Below are 22,763 nucleotides of genomic sequence, written 5' to 3' on the forward strand. Positions count from 1 at the left end.
TCTGTTGATTTCAAAGACGGTGGAATTCTGAAACATTATTAGGGATTCAGCCCTGTTCTGGGTGCTATGGAGGATGCAGCTGAAGTAGAACTGTCACTCCTTGCCCTCATGGACTTAATATTCTGATGTGGGAAGGCATTTGCTTCCCTTTATTCCTGTACTAACAATAAAGAATAACAAAATCTCCCATTTATTAAGCATTTACTAGGTGCCAGGCTCTGTGCTAAGTGGTAGGTGGAGTTCCCCATAAATCTCTTCTGTTGGGGGTGTGTGTTGTGGCAGAAGTGTGACTTCCAGTTCATGGAGAGCCCCATGAGGGGTTAATGTCAACAGCGAGGCATGAAGGAGATGTCTGGGCTCCTGGTAATATTCTGTATCTTGATGTGGGCACAGTTATGGGGGCGCATTCAGTCTGTAAAAATTCCCTGAGCACTCTACCCTACTTGACAAAATGCACGTTACAGATCCACAAAAAAATGAAAATAATGAAATAAGGGAACTGGCTGTACATTCAAAATATGGGTTTCTGTGTTCGTTTTTCCTTTCCAAAAAGATATTGACTAAGCTCTGTGACATTAAGATTGTGACTTTACAACTGAACCCCTGGAGTTCCTTACATCGTGCAAAGCGCAGAGCTCAATCAACACTCAGGGCTTATTTGTGGATTAGCGTCACAGTTCTAGTCCTGGTTTCACGACAAGGGCTACTCCCAACCTCATGGGCCAGGCACTGTTCCGAGAGCTTTACTGAAGCCGATCTCATTAGAGGTCAGCTCTGTCATTAGCCTCAGTTTACGGATGAGAAACCCGAGATACGGGGGGCTGACTTTGGAACACGTGATTTCATTACACATCACACAAAACTGCCTCTCAGTATGGCGAGACCCATCCTCTGCATAATATGAGGCTGGACCGAATCTCAAGAGGCAGAGTTTGAAACTCCTATGAACATAAATGCAAACAGGAAGCCAGAGACTTGGAATTTCACGGATGTTGAACACGTTGGCATCATTGGCTAGACTGTCTGGATGTAACACATTTGGGTGTGTCAAAGAAAGTAAGGATGTGGGAGTGAGACAAACTGGGGCCCGAAGCACCACCTCTTATGAGTTGTGTGAACTTGGGCAAGCTGCTCAACCTCTCTGAGCCTTTGTAGTAGATATGAAGACTAGAGATGGCAATACCTAATTTGTAGGATAATTTTAAACGTTAATTAATTAGGATAGTGGATGTAAAAGCCTTAATGAAGAATAACGTGTGGTCCGTGATGGACTTTCAACAATGTTATTTCCAGTTTTAAATTAGACAGGCATCACTGTGGTCATTGAGGAAGCCATTGGAATGTCTTTGCCCAGAGTTCGTGCGCAAAGAAAAGTGGGTCAATGCGGAGCAGCAGGCTGTAGAGAGGGGAGGTCAGTGAGAGGAGGCAGATGGAAGGCAGTCTTGGGTGGTTAAGGAGGCTGCTTCTGGGTTAGGCCCATCTCTGACTTGCTGTGTGATCTTGGGCACCTTGTTTAAGCTCTCTGAGATGCCATTTCCTCATCTGTAAAACAGGGCCATTGAAATGAAACAATGCTTATCGTGGTGCTGGTTCATGAGAGTAGTCGATCTTATTGGTCAACCCAACCACTGAGTGAAACGGTGCCCCTGGCCTGGGCTCCAGGATGGGGGAGAACAATGAGGAGGAGGTCTAGTCCTCTACCCCCCACCCCCACTAAGAGGTCTCAAGCTTGAAATCCAGAGACCAGGTTTTGGGGCCCTGGAATTGGCCAATGACCCCCAGCTAGGTAGATAAGCTGAGGGTCTGGTCCGTTGCGCTGGGGAGATATCAGCCAAGACCGTTACTCTGCAATCAGGCCCAGAAGCGACCACACAGATACTTCTCCATTTGTAGATCCCCTGGGAGAGCAGAGGAGAGGAAGGAATCCAGGCCTTTTCACCCTCTGGGCTACCTGTTCCTGGTGCCCTGAGCTACCTGTACCTGTCCCGGAAGACTGGGCTGGAATCTGAGGAAAGCCAGGATGTCACAGAATTGAGTCACCCACCTGAACACGTTCACTAGCTCTTGGCAGTGACATCCAGCAAAGTCAGGGCTCAGCACCTGCTGCCCTCTCTTTTGACTGCAGTGAATTAGGCCGGAGCTTGGTTGATGGAAGTTCTGATATTTTTGCATTTATTTGGATTTTTAAGAAATATTGCATTAAAATATTATTTATTTGACTACCGATTTTTGCAGTATTTCCTTAAATTTTGCACCTGAGGCGAGTGCTTCACTCACATCCTCCTAGTCCTGACCCTGTGGTGGCATAGGGCTGGTTGGAGATGGAGAGCTGGATGAGGTGGAGAGGGTGGTCCACCAATGTCTGAATGACTCCGCATGAAGCTTTCCATTCCAGCTGTTGCCTCTGTGCCAAAAGATATGACCTGAGGTTGGACAAAATGGCATATTCTAGGTCAGTGATCCTCAACTGGGGCATTTTTGTTCTCCAGAGGACATTTGGAAATGCGTGGAGACAGTTTTGATTGTCATGACTGGGGGACGTGTTATTGGCCTCTAGTAGGTAGGGACCAGGCATGCTGCTAAACTTCCTACAATGCACAGGGAAGCCCCCTACAACAAAGAATTGACTCCAAATAGTGATGGTGCAAAGGTTGAGAACCTTGAACTAGATCCACAGCACAGAAGAAACAGCATAGGTTTCTCACACATTAAGTGTGAAAAAGGGAGGGAGAGGGAGAAGGAGAGTGAGGAAAGGAGGGAGGGAGGGAGGGAGGGAGAGACAGAGAGACAGAGGTTTTAGAGCCAAAAAGACTTAGAAATCCCAGTTCTCTCACTTGCTGTGTAAACTTGGCAAGTCACCTTCCCTCTCTGAATCTCAGTTTTCATGTCTGTGAAGTAAGAATAATCATACATTCTCCTGGGAATGAGGTGAAGGTGAAGATTCAGGGACGTGATGCATATAAAGTACCTGGTCTGGATAAGAGCTCAAGGGGGCCAAGGCTCCTTTTGCCTCCTACCTCCTCTGCTCGTGGTCTCCCAGCTCCCTGGATTCTGCACTTCATTTGCTGGCATATTGACCAGAGGAATGCTGCTCCTGGGGTTAAGAAGTATTGTTCAGACTGGGGCTCTTTAGGGGCACTAATAATAGATTTGCCTGGACAGTAGACATCCGGGGTCTTCTTGGGCACACCAGGGTGCATGGGTACCCATATATGGCAGCAGACCGCAAGAGGCAGGTCCCTGCAGCCCCAGCAGCGAGCAGGGCTCAGGGGGAGAGGACTGAGAAAACTTCTTATCAGCTCCACTGCCCCCACCCAGCCTGGGGCAATCACCCTGCCTCTTTCCACTTCCCCAAATACCCACTATAAGGGCTGCCAAAGACACTGCAAGTGGAGGCCTCAGACTTTCAAGAGGTGAGTCTTCCCCCGGATGCCCAAGGAGGAGGGATCCAGGGCCTGGGAGGAATCAGGACCCTATCTGGCAAACACCTCGGAGGTCTGTCCTTAGGACCATAATGGCTACCGTCCTTCCTCCTCCTTCCCCAGTGAGAGTGAAATTGGCCCTGGCCCTGAGCAGACCTGTTCCTGCAGGGGCAAGGGTCTGGGCTAAGTGCTGTTGTGGGGAGCCGTGATGGAGCTCTCGGGAAAAAGGGACTTTTGACTTTGAGCTGACACCCCCATGTCCTTTCCCTGATTCTGCAGCTCAGGGTATATTCGTTGGAGGAGAAGGAAGCTCTCTAGTTTGCCCTTTAATCAACCAGTTAAACCAACTTTGCTTCTCTGCTACGTTCCAGGGGCTCCTCAGACACGCAGGACATCCCCAAGGAGGGAAGGTCACAAGACTGAGTAGATATGAAATTCCCCCTGCTGCTGCCCCTTCTCCTGCTGTGGACAGTTTCGGGTCTTCAGCTGGGTAAGTATTCATTTAGACCAGTGGTACCTCCCCTTCTCTTCTCATCCATATTTCTCCTTTCTCCTCTTTTCTGCACCTTTTTTGCACTCACTGGGCCAGGGCCGTAGCCTCCCCTCTTCAGTTGACCCAGCTCATTTCTGGTAAGACCTCTTCTAAACTCAGGACTGTGACCTGAACTTTCTGTCTGGGCTCCTTCACAAGAAAAAAGCACCCACCTATGAAGATGAAGGGCTTCTCACAGGTGCTTCCGTTCACCTCTAACATACACACCTGTGGTGTCAGCGAGAAGTTAGGTTCTCATCCATTTGTGCATGTGACCCAGGAGTTCTCACCTAGCCCTACACCTAGGAGATCCTTCCAATCTTGGCTCCAGGTGGCATTCCTAGACAGCTTGACTGGGGTCAGAGCTGTCCATGGTCCTGGAAGCAGGGAGAACCCAATCTGACAGCAGGTTACCTGTTACCTGTTCTTTCCAGAGAATGATGCCCCCCATTTGGACATCCGAGAGACACAGGCAGACCTGATCCATGATCTGGAAGGCTCAGGGGAGCAGGAGGAAGAGTTGGCCCTGGCCGAGGAGGTGATTCCATCAGACAGAGAGGAGGCTGAGGCTTCTGGCTATCATGACACCTTTGAGGATGAGGAGGCCACAGAGTTGGACCCAGCTGCCCTAGATGAAGACTTGCAGTGCCCCAGGGAAGAGGAAACAGTTCAAGTGCCAGCCCATGCTGGGTGTAAGACCTGCTGCTACCTGTTGGTGCAGACCCCCAAGACATTTACAGAAGCTCAGGTAAGTGGCAGGAAAGCTACTGTGGAGGCCCGGGATGAGAAGAAGAGAGTGGATTCATATTCATTTAGACCAGTGGTACCTAAAGCCTAGTGTGCATCAGAATCTCCTAGAGAGGTTAAATCTATTAAAACACAGATTTCTGGGCCCCATCCCCACAATTTCTGATTTAGCAAGTCTGGGGTGGGGCCTAAGAGTTCGCATTTATAACAAATTCCCAGGTGAAGATGATGTTGTTGGTCTGGCGACTGCACTTTGAGAACCACTGATTTGAACAAAAGGCTTTGGTATTAGATACACCTGTGTTCAATCCTGGCTCTGCCTGTCAATGGCTGTGTTACCTGAGCAAGTCACTTCACCTTTCAGAGCTTCAGTATCTTCATTTGTAAAATGGAGATATACAGCAACAACCTCTTAGAGTTCTGGTGAAGATTCAATGAGATAATACACGGAAATTATTTGGAATAGTCCCTGGGTCATTGTGACCTCTCAATAAATGGTGGCTATAATTATTCTGAGTATTATTATTATCTCCTGCAAGAAGTTCCTGACAACAGAAAAAGCAGCAAGAAAAGAGATTGAAGGGGACAAGTAGGTCACTTATTTCTGATCTGAAAAGGGATATACGGCTCTCTCCTGGAGACTCATGGGCTTGAGAAAAACCAGAGTGAATTCTCTACCCCACTCCTTCTTCTCTCTGCAGAATGTCTGCAAGAATTGCTACCGAGGCAACCTCGTTTCCATCCACAGCTACAGCTTCAACTATGGCCTCTGGTGGTCAGCCAGGAGGTTCAACCAAGCCAAGGTCTGGATTGGAGCCATCATGAAAGGCTGGGTAAGTGAGGGGCCAACACCCAGGTACAGGAAGTTCTTTCAGACTGCCTCAAGGGTCTACCTGCTGGCGTAAAGTCTCATCCCAGCAGCTGAGGTGACCTTAGAGCAGCAGGCAGTGACACGCTGGAGCTGGCTTGTACTGGCTCAGGAGAACCGATGATTATGCACGTCTCTTCCCAATTCCATGTTCAGTGACTTCACACCTATAGCTTGAAATCTGCCATGGTGGATGAATTTACACCAAGGAAATAGGCAATTGTTACAAATCAGGGTTCCTTCCTCCCTCTGCCTTCTCACCTTCCCCCAGAGCTGGTTGTTAAATATTTACCAACACACCACTGGAGTCAGGAGATAGGTTCCACACCCAGCTTGGTCACTTACTAGCTGAATGACTTCCTTGGGCCTCAGTTTCCTCATCTCTAAAATGGGGTCCTTCTCTCAGAGTGTCTCTGGGATTGTGGATGAATAAGTGCTTGCTTGAAATGCACAATCTTGGGCCCCACCTCAGACCTCCTGAATTAGAATCTGCATTTTAACAAGATCCCCAGGGGATTTGTATGCACAGTAAAGTTTGAGATGCCTACTCCGTGTGATGATGCCATTGTTGGCAAACTCTCAGAGATGGATCTCTAGGGTATCTGGCTTCTAGTCAGGTAAACAGTGAGAAGAGATGATTTATATACATAGTGAGTGTCCAGAAAGGGATACTTGGTGCTCGGTGGGCATTCTCTGGAGCCCCTGCCTCTGTCTGTCTTCCTAGACCTCTGCCCTCTAACGCAACCTAACACTTGTCTAGTTCCTGTGGAAGAGATTTCGCTGGACAGATGGGAGCAGATGGAATTTTGCATACTGGGCTCCAGGGCAGCCTAGGAATGGGAAAGGACACTGTGTCGCTCTATGCATCAAAGGTGAGGGGGACCGGGCATCAGGACAAGGGGAAGAGGGGGCAAGGTAGACTCTTACATATTGTTCATTTGAGCTGCCTGAACACACCTCCCTAAACTCACAACCTCCCCCCAGCTGGAGAACTAACATCCTGCCTATGAGGAGGGCTGAGATGTAGGGAGGGATCCTTTAAAGCAAAACCAGGTGATGGCGTGCCCTGTGTGGGGGCTAGAGGGCGGCTCTCCATCCTCACAGCCCCGGGGCTGGGGTCCTTTCCCTCCACTGATATGAAGGCGACAGATGAAAGTAGCAGATGTGAATGCAAGTGTGGATGAGGGATGAAGGAAAGATGTGGGAATTAGGGATGGCTGACAGATAATTCGCCAGCTTCCCACAGCATGGATGCCAGATCTGAGGGAGCTTAGCACAGTGGCTAAGATTACATGTGCTGGAGTAAGACTGCTGTGGTTCACATCCCAGCTCTGCCACTTGCCAGCTGAGATAGAGGCAAGTGATTACCCCACTAAGCCTCAGTTTCCTCATCTGTGAAATGGGGATGAGATAGTATCTATTCTTGGAGTCATTGTGAGGATTAAAGCACTTAGCACCCTGCCTTCCTCACGGTGGTTAGCTGGTAAGGGAATGTGGGAAACATATGGCTGATGGGTCATGACCTCGGCAGGCGAAGGAGGCTTTTGAGGTGCCCCAGGAGGGAAGGAGGAGGACACAAGCCACACTCAAATGGGCAGCTGATATCACTGTGCTCTCTCTACTGCTAGGGGGTCAATGGCGACGAACTGCCTGCAAAAAGCGTCTGCCCTTCATCTGCTCCATCTAAACCGGTGGCACGGAGACCCTGCCTTGGAGCCTCCTCCCTTCGCACCCTCCCGGCTGCCCCTTGACACTGGGCTTGTCCCCCAGCCCCCCCCCCTCCCCCCCGAATATAAAACCTGACTTGCCACAGCATTTCCTGACTCTTGTTTCTTCATTGCTCACTTTGGAGGACTCCCCGGGGTTGGAAAAGCCTGGAAGCGCTCACTTCCGCAGGGTGGGGCTTTGAGGAAACGGTAAAATGTGGTGGAATACGGCGCCCGGTGGGGGTTGGGTGTGGGGGCGCTGAGGTGTCCAGCTGCAGCGCCATCTGGGGGCGGAGCATGGACTCAGGCGGACCCTTCTCAGCCCGGGCTCCGGGATTCCCACCCCTCCCCCCAGGCTCTGGGGGAAGATCTCATTCGGCAGTGGGGCGTGGGGAACTGGCCCTCCCGCCTTGTTTGGGTTCACTATGGGGGGGGTGTGTGGGAGGGCGGTGGGAGTGGGGTGGCTTTCCAAAACGGAGGCGATCTTGCTGATTCAAGGACTGGGGTGGAGCAGTGAGATCCCATCTGGATAACCACGTGGGAGGGAGGAGAAAGCATTCTTGTCTGGGGGCAGCCTGCTCCTCTAGTCCTGTGTCTTCTTGGCCTCACATACTGGCCCCTATTTTCCATTCTTCCAGCCACTGTGGGTGAATTCCAAGGCCTCAACTTCCCCTGAGATGTGTTCCCCATTCCATTTCCAGGAGGGTGGCTGCCCTCCTGCCTCCCCTACCCTTCTCCTTCCTCATCCCCTGCCTACCTCCCTAGAGGGGCCACATTGTCAGCAGGGAGCTGCCTCCCACCAGGAGGGCCTTGGGGCTGGTCAGGGCATCTGGCAGCAGTGTGGTTTCCATCCTGGCTTTGTAGCCCCGGGCCTCAGCTTCCCTCTCTCACCCCATGTTCTCAGACCCTGGGGACACTGAGAGAGAACACTGTTGCTGCTCTTAACCTTGTTCCACGCAGGATGCTGGGCTCCAGGAAGGATCTGGGGTTGATGAAGCAGGAAGTTCAGACCTGAGACTGGGTATTAAGAGGGTGGACAGCTTTGGGTTGTGGAGAGAGAGAGAGGGGGGTGCTCAGAGATGGATGTCTTCTTGGGGGTGTCATTCCACATGGGGCACAAGGAGCATGTACAAGTATTTCTGTGGGTGCACGTGTACATGCGTGTTTATGTATCTTGGTGTGTATGCGAGTCAATCTTTGTATACCTGTGTGTACATGAATCTATATATGTAAATGTGCATAAATCTGTGTGCATTTGTGTATTGTTTGTGTATATTTTGTACATCTGTGTGTATTTATGGATAGGCCTGTATGTCTGTGGACATCTGTGAAGCTTTGCACCATTATATGCCTGAATCTGTGTGTGCACACATGTGTGTACCTGTGTGTCTTTGGCCAGTATGTTTGGGAGTGTGTATACATGTCAGTGTGTGTCTGAGCACACCTGTGTACGGGTCTACTTTTGTGTGCGTGCGTGTGTTCCTGTAGGCATTTGATGGGATGTGGAGTTTCAGGAACAAAAGGAACAGTTTCCCAGATGTACTTTCTTTCTAAAGGTGTTGGAGGTGATGGAACGGGACAGGATAGGAGAACCCCAGGGGAAGTGGGTGGTGAAGAAGCGGTAGGGATGAGTCCTTTGAATATGAGCAGGCCTCTGGCAATAGGACAGTGGGCCTTGGCATTGCCATGAACCTCACCAATGCTGGGCCCCAGGAACTGCCTCTGGGGAGAAGAGGCCTGTCCTCAGTACAGGGGTCTGTCCATCTGCCTTGGATGGAGAGGGGGTCAGGAAGCTCCTAATCACAGCAAGTCAGTCTCCCCGAGGGCACGGAAGGAGAACTGCCTGGGGGTCAAGCCCCCACCCAGGTCCCTGCATTGCATACTGCAATAAGCTAATTCTTTTTTTTTTTTTTAATTTTTTGTTTATTGCAGTAACATTGGTTTATAACATTGTCTAAATTTCAGGTGTACATCATTATACTTCTATTTCTGCATAGACTACATCATGTTCACCACCCAAATACTAATTACAACCCATCACCACACACCTGTGCCGAATTATCCCTTTTGCCCTCTTCCCTCCCCCCTTCCCCTCTGGTAACCACCAATCCAATCTCTGTCTCTATGTGTTTGTTTATTGTTGTTGTTATCTACTACTTAATGAAGGAAATCATACGGTATTTGACCTTCTCCCTCTGACTTATTTCACTTTGCATAATACCCTCAATGTCCATCCATGTTGTCACAAATGGCTGGATTTCATCGTTTCTTATGGCTGAGTAGTATTCCATTGTGTCTATATACCACATCTTCTTTATCCATTCGTCCCTTGATGGGCACTTAGGTTGCTTCCAAGTCTGCAAACTGCAACAAGCTAATTCTTGATGCTCTGCTTCTAAAAGAACTGTGGAATCTGGCTGTGCGGGGTGGGAGGGATAAGCAGTAAGGGAAGCTCTGTATAGGCAGCTCTGGGACTGCTATTTCGGCTGAACGGCAAGCCCCCTTTTATCAGCCTCCACTTATCTCCTTGACGAGGAATGGGTTCTAGCCGATCCCAGTCGCCCGATATCCTGCCAGCCAAGACCAGAGGTAGAGGGCGGGGCAGGGAAAGGAGGGGGACTTAGACTCCTCCAGACTGAAGCTTGCTTGAGGCAAGCTTGAGGCGAGGGTAGATAAGATGTCCCTCAAATATCCAACACTGTCTGTTATTGGGCCTCAACTTCAACCATTATATATTCATTCCATTGGTTGTTTAAGGCCTTTCAGTCTTGAGTAGCCTTTGATTAAAAAGCAAATACTCTGAGGAGAAGAAACACTTGAGAGCATTATCTATTAATACCTCTGGGAGATTCATTGGTAACTTGCCAAGAACAAGGTTTTGTGAGAAGGAACACAGAAGGCAAGGATGTGTGTACCTGTCAGTGGGCATGGGGAGAGGGGGCTTGTGCAGAAAGAGAGACAATGAAGCAGAGAGTGCTGTGTTCACCATTTTCTCTTCCTGCGGACCCAGGAAGACTCTATTTCCTAGTATGCCTTGCGGTCAAGTTGGGCTCTGCAGCATGCTACTGAGTCTGATCAACGCAATGTGGGCAGAAGTGATGTGAGCTACTTCTGGGGCTGGCTTTTAAATGACCCCTGTGATCCTCCTGTTCTCACTTTCCTTGCCACAGGGATCTGGGGGTCTGTGTGTCTCAGATGGCATAGTTACCAGATGGAGGGGGCTGTCTGACCTGCTTTGTTGTATTAAACCTTGAGATTCTGCAGCTTACTTGTTACTGCAGCAAAACCTGGTTTAACCTAACACATAGAAAAGAAGGTGCCAACAAATGTCCTAATTCTTCCCAGACAGACGTAGCACAGAGGTCAAGATCCCAGACTCTGGACTCACAAAGCCCTGGTTCGAGTCCCAGTTCTACCATTTCAGTGTTTAACCTTACCAAGCCTCGGTTTCTTCTTCGGTAACATGAGGGTGGAATTAGACAATGCCTGTAACGCATTTAGCCCACTGCTTGGCAATGTCAAATTATCACTAAACATTAGCTTTTATGCTGAGTAAGTAAAGAAGCAGTGTAGTGTTGGAATGAGCATGGGTTCTAGTTTGAATTTCCATGTATTGCAAATTTCTTCCTCTATTAAATAGGATTAATAACAAACCACAGCAAGTTCACCAGGGTTGGTGTGAGGGTCCATGAGATCATGTTGGTGACTGTGCTGAGGACACCATGATGCAGCAGAGACAAGTTAGCTATTTTATTAGTACTGATGTCAACCCTAAGTCTAGCACACAGAAGTGGTAACTTAGTTCAGCTGTGGGAGGACAGCGTCAGGCTCACACACACGGGTTCAGGCCAGGGGGTGCTGAAGCACCTGTAGGAGGAAAGGGGGGACTAGGGGGGGCAATCCCTCCAGGACACAGCTGCCTCCATCTCCTCCTCCATCTCCTCCTCACATCCCTGTGACCCCAGCCTCAGCCCAGCCTCCTGAGAGCTGGATTCACCTGGAAAGCCTGTCGGTGTCCTGGTTGGAGAATACAGTGCTGTCTTCATTGATGTTTCTGCCATTCAGATCTCCAGACACTGCCTGATGCCCGAGACTGCCCCTGCGGAGGTGTTATCCCACCATCCTGAGGATGCAGCTTGGGGTGAAGGCAGAGTCGGGAGGTGGTGGGCCTTGTTTGGGGGAATTTTACCCCTTCTCCCCCTGCTGTGGGGGATCATTGGGGTCAGGCCTTTGCAAGTGCCCACTGCTTGATCCTCCCAAACTACTCCCAAAGCTGCCCCCCCCTTTCCCCACACCTTCTGTAGAGGGGCCAGCCCTCATGTCTGCCAAGACCTCATGGTCATGCCCACACTTCTTTTCTGGAGGCAGATTTACTGTGAAGCTAATGAAACATACTTCGGGGCTGCTCACTTGCATGAGCCCCTTCTAATACCTAATTTTGTATTATTTTTAAAAAGATGCCTCAAATTTTATATGCTTCAGGCTTCATAAAATCTGGATCTGCTCCTGAGCTCAGCCCTGGTGAGATTTCTGGGCCTCTCATTGGAGGAGAGCCCAGAAGGAGAAAGGGATGTGGGCAAATGGAGGCAGGCGTGGACCTGAAGCTTTCTCAACAGCCTTCCCAGCTTCCTGTACTTGCCTCCTTCCCTGGGTGGCAGGACACCTGGTTCCCTTTTGGTCACTCACTGCGTGACACAAGTCATTTCCCTCTCTGGTCTCCGTCTGCTCATCTGTAAACAGGAGAGTGGGACCAGATGGTTTCTAAGGCCTTTTAGTTTCCAACATTAGAAGACTGACCACGTTGTTAGGACACTGTGCAGACAGGCCTGCTGACCAGCTGCTCACAGGGCAAGGGGTCTCACTGAGCCTTTTCACCAATGTTTTAAAGGAGGACTGCCGAGCTCCCAGAACAGGGCCCAGGTCCGGGAATCACGCCACCCTGGGGGTAGCCTACTCTGGCTTCCAGAGTGAGGGCCCCAGATGGCTGTGAGTATGTGTGAGGGCCCCAGAGGGAGAACAAGAATGGCCCCTGCCCTGGTTTGGGGACAGAGCTGTGGGTGAAGTAAGACAAATTCACTGAGTCATGCCTCCTGTTTCCTTGTGAATTTGGGACCCATCCAAGTCAGGCAACGAGACTTTGCACCACCGTCTAACTGGTCTCCTCTAAAATGGGGTCTGCCTGAGTTCCTGGCAAAGCCCGGGGCTTACTCTTTATTCAGTTGAACCTAATCATGGTCAGAGTGGAGGAGGCTGAAGCAGCAGGGCAGATACCCCCTGGAGTTCATTCTTCTCTTGTGGCGTGTGGGCGATGGAGGTAGACCTGAGTTTAAATCCCAGCTCTCTCGCTTCCTGGCTGTGTGGCCTTGGGCAAATGACTCTGTCTCTCCGAGCCTCAGTGTATCTTCATAACAGGGGAACTAATATCTACCACATAGGATTATTCTAAGGATTAAATAAGATAATGTATGTGAGAGTGTCTGGCACATGGTAGGCCCTGTGGCCACTCATTATTACTATTATTATTTCTACTCTTTGGAAGGGGGATGACTCAGGTGCTACTGCCCTGGGGGTCTTGGGAAGCAGACGGGGTGAAGGTGAGATTGAGGTCTTAGCAGGAGGACCACCGGTTTGTCAGGGCACTGGGAGGCCCAGATAGCTGGGTCCCGGCTGTGGCCTCACGGGATGAGCAGCAGAAATGAGAGCCCCTCTCCTCTCCCAACCCCCCTTGCCCAGGTAGGGTGTCCTACTGGGAAGCCTGGAGCCCAAGGGTGAGCATGAGGCCCCGGGAAGAGGCCCTAGTGGCCGATGGAGTAGGCCCCCGAATCTGTGGACTGCTTCTCCTCCGTGGTCTGGTCACTGGGGAACACTGGGTTGGCCGAGGCAGCGACCTTCAGCATTGTCTCATTCACCTGCAGGCAGAAGTGCTGGCTTTTTCATGCTCTGAGTGTGGGTGAGGTCCTCCTAGGGGGCCCCATTTGACAGACTCAGCAGTTGGGGCTCGTGGCCTATTCACTAGGGGGGCTGCCGCAAGTCTGTGTGATCCCAAGACCTTTGATCCTTTCCATGCACCTCAAAGACAAACAGAAACCTGAGCTAACCCATCGCAAGATTTGTCCCCCTTCAGAAATGGAGAGGAGATGATGAGGGATGGGGATGTTGATAGTGATGACCCACAGAGCCCCCAAGATTCTCCACAGAGAAATCTCCAAACACCCTCTTTTCTTGACCCCCCCCAATATGTATTGAGGCCCAATGAACTCCCCTAAAGAAGCCTCCAAAAGTGAGCCACTGGGAGTCCCTGGGATCTAGCGTCCCTCTCTGCCCCGTCCCTCTACCTCCTCACCTCCTCAAACTTCTTGGCTTTGTACTGGTCGGCCCCCTTGAGGAAGTTGAGCAGGATGATGTCGCAGAGGACAGTCCCCTGGAGGAGGAGAAGCAGGTGGGCTCAGACGGGCTGCCCCGGGACGGGTGGGAACAGGGTGGCAGGAAGGGCAGGGGGGTCCTCAGAGATGCCTGACTGATGATGGTGGGGATGATGTTGAACTTGCCGGCCTGCAGGTCCAGGGGCTTTGCGGGATGTCTTCATGACCCGCCTCCCCAGCTCCTGGGGGTGACCCCAGAGCACAATGCAGAGAGAGGACTTGGTATGGAAGCAGAGGGACTGAGGGGGCTGAAGTCCTTGGGAGTGGGGCTGTGTCCCCGCCTTGCTAGCTGGGCTCTGCTCCTCATCAAGGCTCCTCCCATCTATAGAACCCCAGAGTCTCCTCCCCAACCTCCCTGGTGAGGAACAGGAACTTTGTACTCGGTGGTGCCTCCTGCAATGGGGAGGCTGCCGTGGGAGATGATGAGCTCCCCATGACTGGAGGTGTTCACGCCAGTGCGAACCCAGCAGGGAGGTCGTGGAAGAGAGGAAGCATCTGGCAAGAGGTTGGGCTTTGCATTCTAGGCAGAAGCAGGACTTACCTGAGTCCCTCCCCCGCCCACCCCTGCCAGCCGGGGCCCCACTCTGATGGGCCTCCTGTCAGAGCCTGGAGGGGCTAACTCACCACTCCTACAGAGGTGAAGGCTGCCACGGAGCTGATGATGGTGGGAATGATGTTGAACTTGCCAGCCTGCAGGCACAAAGACCAAGGGGAGTGGGCAGAGGGTCCAGCAGCGCAGAGGTGAGGCCTGAGGCTGAACTTGGACCCCCAGCCAGAGAGGAGGAGGAGCCGGAAAGGTTCTTGGTGGGTCAGCAGGCCCCGCCCCTTCACGGTACAGGTGAGGAGATGTGCCCAGCCCACGGTCTCAGAGCTGGTCAGCAGTAGGACCCTGCCCCCCAGAGGAGCCTCCTCAGGGCCCAACATGGGTCTGGGTTTCCCCCGGTCCCGGTCCACCCCATCTGCCCGGCCTAAGGACTCACATTCCCGTACACCAGCACATCGAAGCGGATGCCAAAAGCCTTCAGGAGCGTGCGGTACTCACTGCCATCCTCCGTCTTGTAGTACTTGGCAAACCTGGAAGCCAGAGGCAAAGGTGGGTAACCCCGTGGGCTCCCGCCTGAGCCGTCAGGGTCCTCTAGAGCCTATGACCCTCACTTATTGAGCAACTCTTACTGATGGCTTAGGGGACACCTGCCGCAGTCCTCTGTGTGTAGTTAGCTGACCCCTGCACAAGCATCATCCTGGGGGCTCATTAAAAATGCAGATTCCCAGGCCCCACCTCAAACCCATGGAACCAACATCTCTGTGGGTGGGGCCCAGGGCTCTGCCTTTTAAATAATGTCCCTAAATGATTCCGATATGTATGAAAGTATGAGCCAAGCTGGACTCCAAGCTTTTTCAGTTCTCTTTGTTTGGGTATCCCAGGGCCTGGCTCCATGCAGGTGCTCCCTCTCCACAGGCTTCTCAGCCTACTTGGGTTCAAAGCCTGGCTCCACCACTTACCAGCTGTGCGACCTTGGGCCAGTTACTTAACCTCTCTGAGACTCAATTTCCTCTTTTGTGATTGGGAATACACCTGCTTCATAGGGTTGCTGTGAGAAATGAATGAAACCACACGCATGGGGGTTTAGAACAGTGCCTGGAACACCGTAAGCACCCAGGAAATGTTTGCTGATGTTGGCTGTTGTTATTGCTGAAGAGATCCGTTTGCATTTATAGAGCAGTTTAAAAAAGTGCTTTCAGACACCTCATCTCATTTCACCCTCGCACAAACCTGCGGGACGGGGATGTGACTGCTCTAGTTTTCAAATGAGGCTCCGGGGGTTACGTGACTTGTCCAGGGTTACCCAACTGGCCAAGACTCAAGGCTGGGTTTGCCCACGTTTAAGATTTTGTCGTCTATACCTTCTCTGCCTGGTATGCCGGGTGCCAGGAACTGTGCTGCGGGCTGATAGGAATGATCACATTTAATTCTCACCAAACACAGCGGGGTGGGTCTTCACACCCCTGTGTTGAAGATGCCAGTGGTGGTGAAGAGACTTGCCTATAGTTTCACAGGTAGGAAGCATCTGAATTGCATTTGTCTTTTGGCTTCTAAAGCATTTTCCCCTACGTGGCTGTGCCCATCACAGGCAAAACTCTAACATTAGCCAGGTGTAATCTCGTTGGGCTACTGTCCCACAGCCGTAAGTACTGTAAATACTGGTGCCAGTATCCCAGGAAAATGGTGAGGATTAAGTGAGATGATGGGAGTGAAAGGGCTCAGAAGCTCCGTAACTGGGTGGGGTCGACATTATCTTATTCATGGCTGGCTGCCTCCCTTTCAGTGTTTCCAGTCCCCACAGATTCCTGAGGCCTGTCCCAGGCCTCTCCCAGCAGAAAGAGGGTCTGAGAAACTCGTTCTCTGAAAGTGTTCAATGATTGATGTGATGCCCCTCATTCCCCAGGGATATTTGCATTTGAAACTGTCCAGCAGGTGGTGATGGATGGAAACTAGACTTTTGGTGAACACGCGATGTAATGTATACAGAAGTCGAATTATACTGATATACACCTGAAATCTATGTAATGTTATAAACCAATATTACCTCAATTAAAAAAAAAGAAAAGAAATTGTACAGCAGGGAGAATGAAATGCTCAGCCCAAGCGAATAAATAATGGAGGGATTACAGGCCTGGGAGGAAGATCATTTGTGGGGAAGTGGCATCTTAAATCATAAAATCTCGACCACTGTCTGCTCTGGCCGTGGGGAACTTTGGAGTCTAAATCCCCCACTTTGGAGTCTGGCTCCACCACTTCCTGGCAGTATGGCCTTCCATGTGAGTTAACCCTCAGAGTTTCACTTGCTATGTCTATAGATGGGGATGCTCACGCCCCCTGGCAGGTCTGTTAGTGAGAGGGGTAGACACTAACACTCACCCTTCGAGGCAGCACTATCTCGATCCCTGTGCTACGCATTTAGTCTGCCCCTCCACACCCAATCTCTGCCCTTCTCTGCGGGGCTTGCGAGCCTGGTCTCAGAGTCTGCTTCCACCAAGCTCCCCGCCCTCTGGCTCCGGCTGGGTTCAGCCAGGGGCAGGCGCCCACAGGCATTCAGAGGAGGGGAGGGAAGAAGAGTCAGGGTGTTTAATCCTCCAGCTCCTCTCTGCTGGTCCTCTAAGGTCCAGAGCCTGGAGGGTAGCTGTCTTACAGCCCTGCCTTTCTCCAGGTTCTGAGCACTGCTCCCTCGCCTTAGCCCTGCCAGCCTGGTGGGAACAGCTTTCCCATGTGGCCAGCCCTGGTCCTTCCCCAGGCTTCTCGGTTCCCTTCACCCCGCATTCACCTTTGTGAATAGTCCCTTCATCCAATCACCCGTTTTGAGACCACTGACTGTTTCCCCCCGGGACACCTTCCCTTAACATCCCCATTTCACAGAGCAGGAAGATCAGGCCTAGAGAGGTTTAACTGGGCCTGGAAGGCATGCAGTTAGTACAGGAGTACAGGCGGCACATTTATCTTTAAAAACATGGTGAGCTACGGCCTGGGTAGTGGCAGCAGAGAGCTTCACAGACAAAGGCAAAATGGAAGGAACTCAAATTGCACCAGCAGGAGGATGATAGGATGGACACCAGAAAGGAAATCATTTCTAGAAAGATGAGGAGGTCCAAGAACATAACTCTCCAAGGAGGCCTCTCAGGAGATTTTAAAGCAGTTTGGAAAAGAAGTCTCTGGAATGGGCAGAAGGCTCCTAAAGTCCTCACTCTGGCTTTCAGGTTGGCTTGAGGCTAAGTATGAACCATCACCATCTCCACATCCACCATTTACAGAGTACCAGAAAAATAGGCAAAGCTCTTAACATACGCACCTCAGGTAATCTCGTGAAGAAGGCACTGCTGACCCATTTTACAGATGGGGAGACAGATGAGAAGTTAACTTGCCTGAGCTGGGATTCTGATCCACTCTGACAATTCCAAAGTCTGTGCTCTTAACTCTGAACTGTCCTGCCTCTGAGCTCTAAGTGGCCCTTAAGGACACAGGCAGACCTACAGCCCTTCTCACATCACTGGAGAATTCAGGGCCCTTGTCTGAGAGACCTGGCAACTGATGCCCGTGGGGACTGAGCAGGCATGGGAGGATGGGGCAGAGACATTTGGGGCAGGGCAGAGGCTGGGACTGTGGTCCTGAGGTCTGCATTCCCCGCCCAAGGCTGCAGGCATGACAAATGCTCTGATATCGACTGGGAGAACAAAAAGTCGGCATTCTGGGCACTGCCGTTGAAAGCAGGGCTGACTAAATTTATCTTGAGAAGGAATGTGATGGAAACAGGGAGAAAAACCAAAGCGGACTTGGTTTTTCTCCAGCACCTGCCTTCCAAGAGGCAATAAGCATGATAAGATCATTATCTCACCACCCACCCACCCTCGGAGAAGGGTTGGCAGGGACTGGTTCTCTTCCCGGGTGGGAGTGAGGAGGAACAGCACTCAGGGAGGGAGGGCCCAGGCTGCAGACTGGGGAAGGACCCAGGAGTCCTGACTTCTGCATTTCTCCAGTGTGGCTGCAGGGGGTGCACAGTGTCACAGAATCTGGCCCAACCCTGTGGCACCAGGGTCTGGGCTATCTTCTCTTCTGGCACATGGCCGGACTGTATTTCCAAGCCCCCTTGCATCTAGCTGGGGCCCCATGACTAGTTCTGGCCAATGGAATGTGAATGGAGGTGAGGTCTGTGACCTGTGGGCCAAGGGGTTTGAGGGCAGTGTACCTTCTTCATCCTCCCTTTCCTCACAGCCAGTTGCTCAGGAGCCAGGGGGGAGCTCAGGCCTTCGGGGAGCCTGAGTCAACAGGTGGCAGGAGCCCAGATCCCTGCATGACAGCGTGGAGTGCCCACCTCCACTGACCCACAGTGCACTGTGCCGTGAGCAACAAACAAACCTAGGTGTGAAGCTACTGAGATGGGGGGTTGTTCGTTACGGCAGTTAGCAATATTTACCCTCACTGTTACAAACTCCTATAATTTTATAGTGGAGAAGACTGAGGCTCACAGAGGAGAAGTTATTTGCCAAAGGACAAAGAGTGAGTTAAAATTGGGGAGTTGATTAGGCAGAGAGAGGGCAAATTCCAGTGATGCAACATTCCTAGGAATAAACCCTCTAAGAAAGTCCTAGGAGATCTGGGGGTAGTTCTATGACTGTCTTCAACTAGCTTTTTGACCCTGGACAAGTCACTCAACCTCTCTGAGCTTTTTACCTCAACTGAGAAGGGAGAGTAAAGAGCTGTGGGGAGGATGAGATGAGATAATATATATAGTAATTGCTGAATTACAATTACTATGTAGTAAGTGCTGAAAGCATGTTCCTTTTCTTTCTTATCCTAAGATCAAGATAAAATGAAATAATAATTTCTACATTTACCTTAACCATTACACTCTCTTGCCTCCTGGAGATAATAATATTAGCAATAATAACAGCTAACATATCCTGAGTGCTTACTATGTGCCCAGCACTGCACTAAGTGTTATACGCGCATTAACTCATTTAATACTCACAAAACCCCATGAAATTCAGTACTGTTGCTATTCCCATTTTATAGATGAGGAGTCAGGATCAGAGAGGTTAAGCAACTTATCTCAGGGCACAAAGCCAACAGTCAGTGAGTGAAGCTGGGGTTCAAACTCAGGCAGTCCAGTCCACACTCTTAGCCAGCGTTCTAGACTGTTCTTTTTGTTGCCTGATTTCTGTTAGGTCCTGGCTGATTTCTCTCAGTTTTCCAGCTGGGGGGCCCTTTTGCACTTACAAGGTGGGTCTCAACCCCCAGAGTCATTGGCTGGGAGGAGAACAGGAGGCATAGGTGAGCCATGAAAGGTCAGAAGAAGGGCCACCAGCCTCCTCATCTGAAAAGGGGAAGAGCTGAGCTAGACCGTGCCAGGCCCTGATTTCTCCCAATTCCTCCGGTTCTGGGAAATGGGGTTGGTGAGAGTGACACCACCATTCCACACCCTGGCCTGGAATACAAGGCCCCTCCCGACCTGGCCTGGTCCAGCTTCCTAGCCTTACCTGCAAACCACCTCCCTGCCAAGCACCTCAAGAGCCAGCCACACTAGGCAGTACCACACTACCCGCCTTTCTGTATTTCTGCACACTCCAGAGACGTAGACTTCTGTGCCTTTGCCCATGCTATTCCCATCTCCTCTGCTGTTCCACCTTGCAAACTCCTATTCATCCGTTAGAGCCCAGCTCAGTGGCCTCTCATCCGTTCAACATTCAACAGACATTTAGAGCAGATATGCCAGGCACTGGTGCTAGGCACTGCTGTTACCTTGGCCAGCTCTGCTCTCATGAGGGCAGAGAAATATTAATTAATCACACAATCCCATAAATAGCTAGCATTGGACATAAGGGCTGGGAAGAGGTGGAGCACCATTCCAACAGCACAGCTAGTGAAAATATTTGACCCAGGCCGGCTGGTCAAGGAAGGCTTCGTATGAAAGTAACACAGAGCTGAGACTTGAAGGATGGAGAGTTGAAAGATAAGAAGGCCCGAGGTGGGGCAGTTTTCCTGGCTGAGGGAACTGCAAGCCCTCTCATGGGAAAGGATGTGGTGTTTTTTTTGAGAAGCTCAAAGAACACCGGTGGGCTGGAGGACAGACAGACGGCCGTGGCAGTGTCTGGGTCCACCTCGCCCTGGCTGGCAGAGCCAATTGTGTATCTCTTCCCAATTCCACATTCAGGGACTTCATGCTTGTAGCTCGAAATCGACCATGGTGGAGTATTTACACCACGGAAATCGGCAAATGCCCAAATAAGGGATTTTCTTTTTCTTTTTCTCTGGAGAGCCAGTTCACTGGTGTAGCACTGAGGCTGTAACTCCCCCACGCCAGCCTACCTCTCCTGTCTCTGCTGGGATCCAGGTTCCCACGACAGTACCTGCCATACAGACTGTAGTTAATAATTTGGACTGTTGACTATGAGTCAGATCTCCCTGTCTCTCTTTGCCCAAGGGCCTCGTGCAGCAGAGGGTAGGGTAAATGCTTGCTGGAGGAACAATGAATTTCTGAAATTCTTGACATCTCATAGATTAAGTTTAAGCAATGTGGCCTGCAGGTTCCCACCTATTGACTCTGGCTTCTCCAAATTCTCTCAATTCTTCAGGTGGGGCTAGTATAAGCAGGTAACCACAGGCTGTTTCTCTCCCAAACAGATAACATCTGGATCTTGCAGCTAGCTGGGTAGGCAAGTAGGTGCTATTGGTGGGAACCAGCCCCTGTGGAGGGGGGATGGAGAAAAGAGTAGAGACATCATACATGTGGGGCCCTTACTCCTGCTAACGCTATATGAGAGGCTTCCACACCCATCATTTCATTAAGGCCCCATGACAACAGCTCAGTGGGGTAGCTGGCGGGTTAGGGGTTCTGAAGTGAGACAGTGCAGGGCTTGAATCCTGGCTTTGGCACTTGAATTAGTTTATATAATCACTGAAGTCACAATACTTCAGCTCTCTGAGTTTCAGTTTCCCCAAATGTGAACTGGAGATACTAGCAAGCGGTGTAGGCTTGTTGAGAGGATTCAGGGAACTGCTGGATGTGAAGGCTGGATGTGAGCACCGCACCTGGCACAGAGCTTTCAATGACCATTATCTACTGACCATCAGGCCACACTGTCTGGACTATACAGGCGGGAGAGAAGCAATAGCAGCTCTCCTTGGGCCACCTGGCCTGCAGGGGCACAACTGGGATCTGAACCGGGGCTGCTTGAATCTAAAGCCCCTGCCCGACCCCCGCTGCTTCCCTGAGAGAGGAGCCAGCAAGGAGAGTTCATGCAGCCTAAGTGGGCTGGGAGCTTGTGAAGCTGGTGCCTGTGAAAACACCTCAGCTGCTGAGGTTCAAAGCGCAGCGTGGCTGTGACTGCGATGAAGCCCGAGCTGCCAGAGGAGAGAACAGAGCTCGGACGCCTGCTGGCGCTGAGCTGGGGAGGGGGAAGGAAGCCTGGGTGGGGGTGGGAGAGGGGACATGGGCAGGGCTGGGGCTGTCGGTTTTGGGAGGGCCACCTGAGTCCAGACATTTGAAGGAAGCAGGGATGATTACAGGCGTGCTGACTACTCTACTGCCCCGAGACCCAGCCTCTGGTCTTGGGCGCCCTGCAGGCTGACCTCTACAGGTTGCATTCCTTCCCTGCTTTCCCTCTGGTTTCCGGGGGATTTGGTTAATGGGAGGCACTAGTGGGGGAACCAGAGGGCGGGAAGGAGAGAGGTAGGGTATTTATTCTGTCCACTGCTTCCCTGGCCTGTGGCTGTGTTGCTCTGTGACTACTGCTCCTGTCAGTAACCCCAGCTCTCCCCCAGGCTCCCCTTCCTCCCGCTGTGGCTACAGGGCTAGGGGGTCATAGCTTCCCATTTTGTTAGACCCTGAGTCTCTCAGCTTCCACGTTTGTGAGCTTCTTCACAAACCCCAGCTGAGACAGCTTTCCCACCAGGACCCTCACTGACACACCTGTTCCATGACCAGACACGACACTCCCAACACAAGACTGAATGGAACAATTCTGAGGCCTGACGGGGGCGAGACAGTTTCGTGTGTGTGGGTATGTGTGCATGCTCCTTCATGCCAGGCGCAGCAATAGATAAAGAGTGAGTACCAGTGTCAATTACCATAATAAATCATTTGTCAGATGTGCTTCTGCAGGGCAGTGTTGAAGCTACATTCCGATGTGACAGGTCTATAAATAATAGTGCTTGCTTCGGCAGCCTGAGTTAACAACGCCCTTCCCCAGACACCCACGTGTGTTGATTCAGACTTTTAGAGTGTGAAGGGGCCTTAGAGAGGATCGCCTTTAACCAGCCCATTTTACAGAGGAGGAAACTGAGGCCCACAGAGGCGATAAGACTTGCTCAAAGTCACACTGAGCATTTGCGACAAGGCCTGAACCACAGCCCACAGATCTCCTGACCCACAGCCTGGGCCCTCTCTGCTTCACCTCTGCCTCATCTTAATTATTCTTGGCTTGCCTTGGCACCAATTTTTTTTTTGTATAAACATTTTTGTTATTTGGGTTCAGGTTTATCATTTTCACTAGATTAAAAGCTCCGTGATCTCG

General features: G+C 51.1%; 3 protein-coding genes across 3 annotated transcripts in view; 2 read left to right on the top strand and 1 right to left on the bottom strand.

Annotated features, from left to right (window-relative positions):
* SSRP1 (structure specific recognition protein 1) overlaps positions 1-22,763 on the top strand; it is a 205,995-nt gene that overhangs the window by 153,065 nt on the left and 30,167 nt on the right. The gene's annotated exons all lie outside the window — the stretch shown is intronic.
* Positions 3,798-7,271, top strand: PRG3 (proteoglycan 3, pro eosinophil major basic protein 2). The gene is made up of 5 exons (XM_058526865.1): positions 3,798-3,912; positions 4,389-4,702; positions 5,403-5,534; positions 6,330-6,441; positions 7,198-7,271. Exons 1-5 carry the CDS (start codon positions 3,852-3,854, stop codon positions 7,254-7,256), a joined length of 678 nt encoding a protein of 225 aa, XP_058382848.1. The 5' UTR covers positions 3,798-3,851; the 3' UTR covers positions 7,257-7,271.
* Positions 11,213-22,763, bottom strand: part of P2RX3 (purinergic receptor P2X 3) — a 30,655-nt gene continuing 19,104 nt past the window's right edge. Inside the window, exons 9-12 of the mRNA XM_058526860.1 lie at positions 14,678-14,771; positions 14,322-14,387; positions 13,619-13,696; positions 11,213-13,184 (exon numbers count right to left, since the gene is read on the bottom strand). Coding sequence (XP_058382843.1) covers positions 13,071-13,184; positions 13,619-13,696; positions 14,322-14,387; positions 14,678-14,771 — 352 coding nt within the window. The 3' untranslated portion in view covers positions 11,213-13,070. The remainder of the gene's footprint in view (positions 13,185-13,618; positions 13,697-14,321; positions 14,388-14,677; positions 14,772-22,763) is intronic.

The sequence above is a fragment of the Diceros bicornis genome, chromosome 31, assembly GCF_020826845.1.
Source record: "Diceros bicornis minor isolate mBicDic1 chromosome 31, mDicBic1.mat.cur, whole genome shotgun sequence".
Taxonomy (NCBI): Eukaryota; Metazoa; Chordata; class Mammalia; order Perissodactyla; family Rhinocerotidae; genus Diceros; species Diceros bicornis.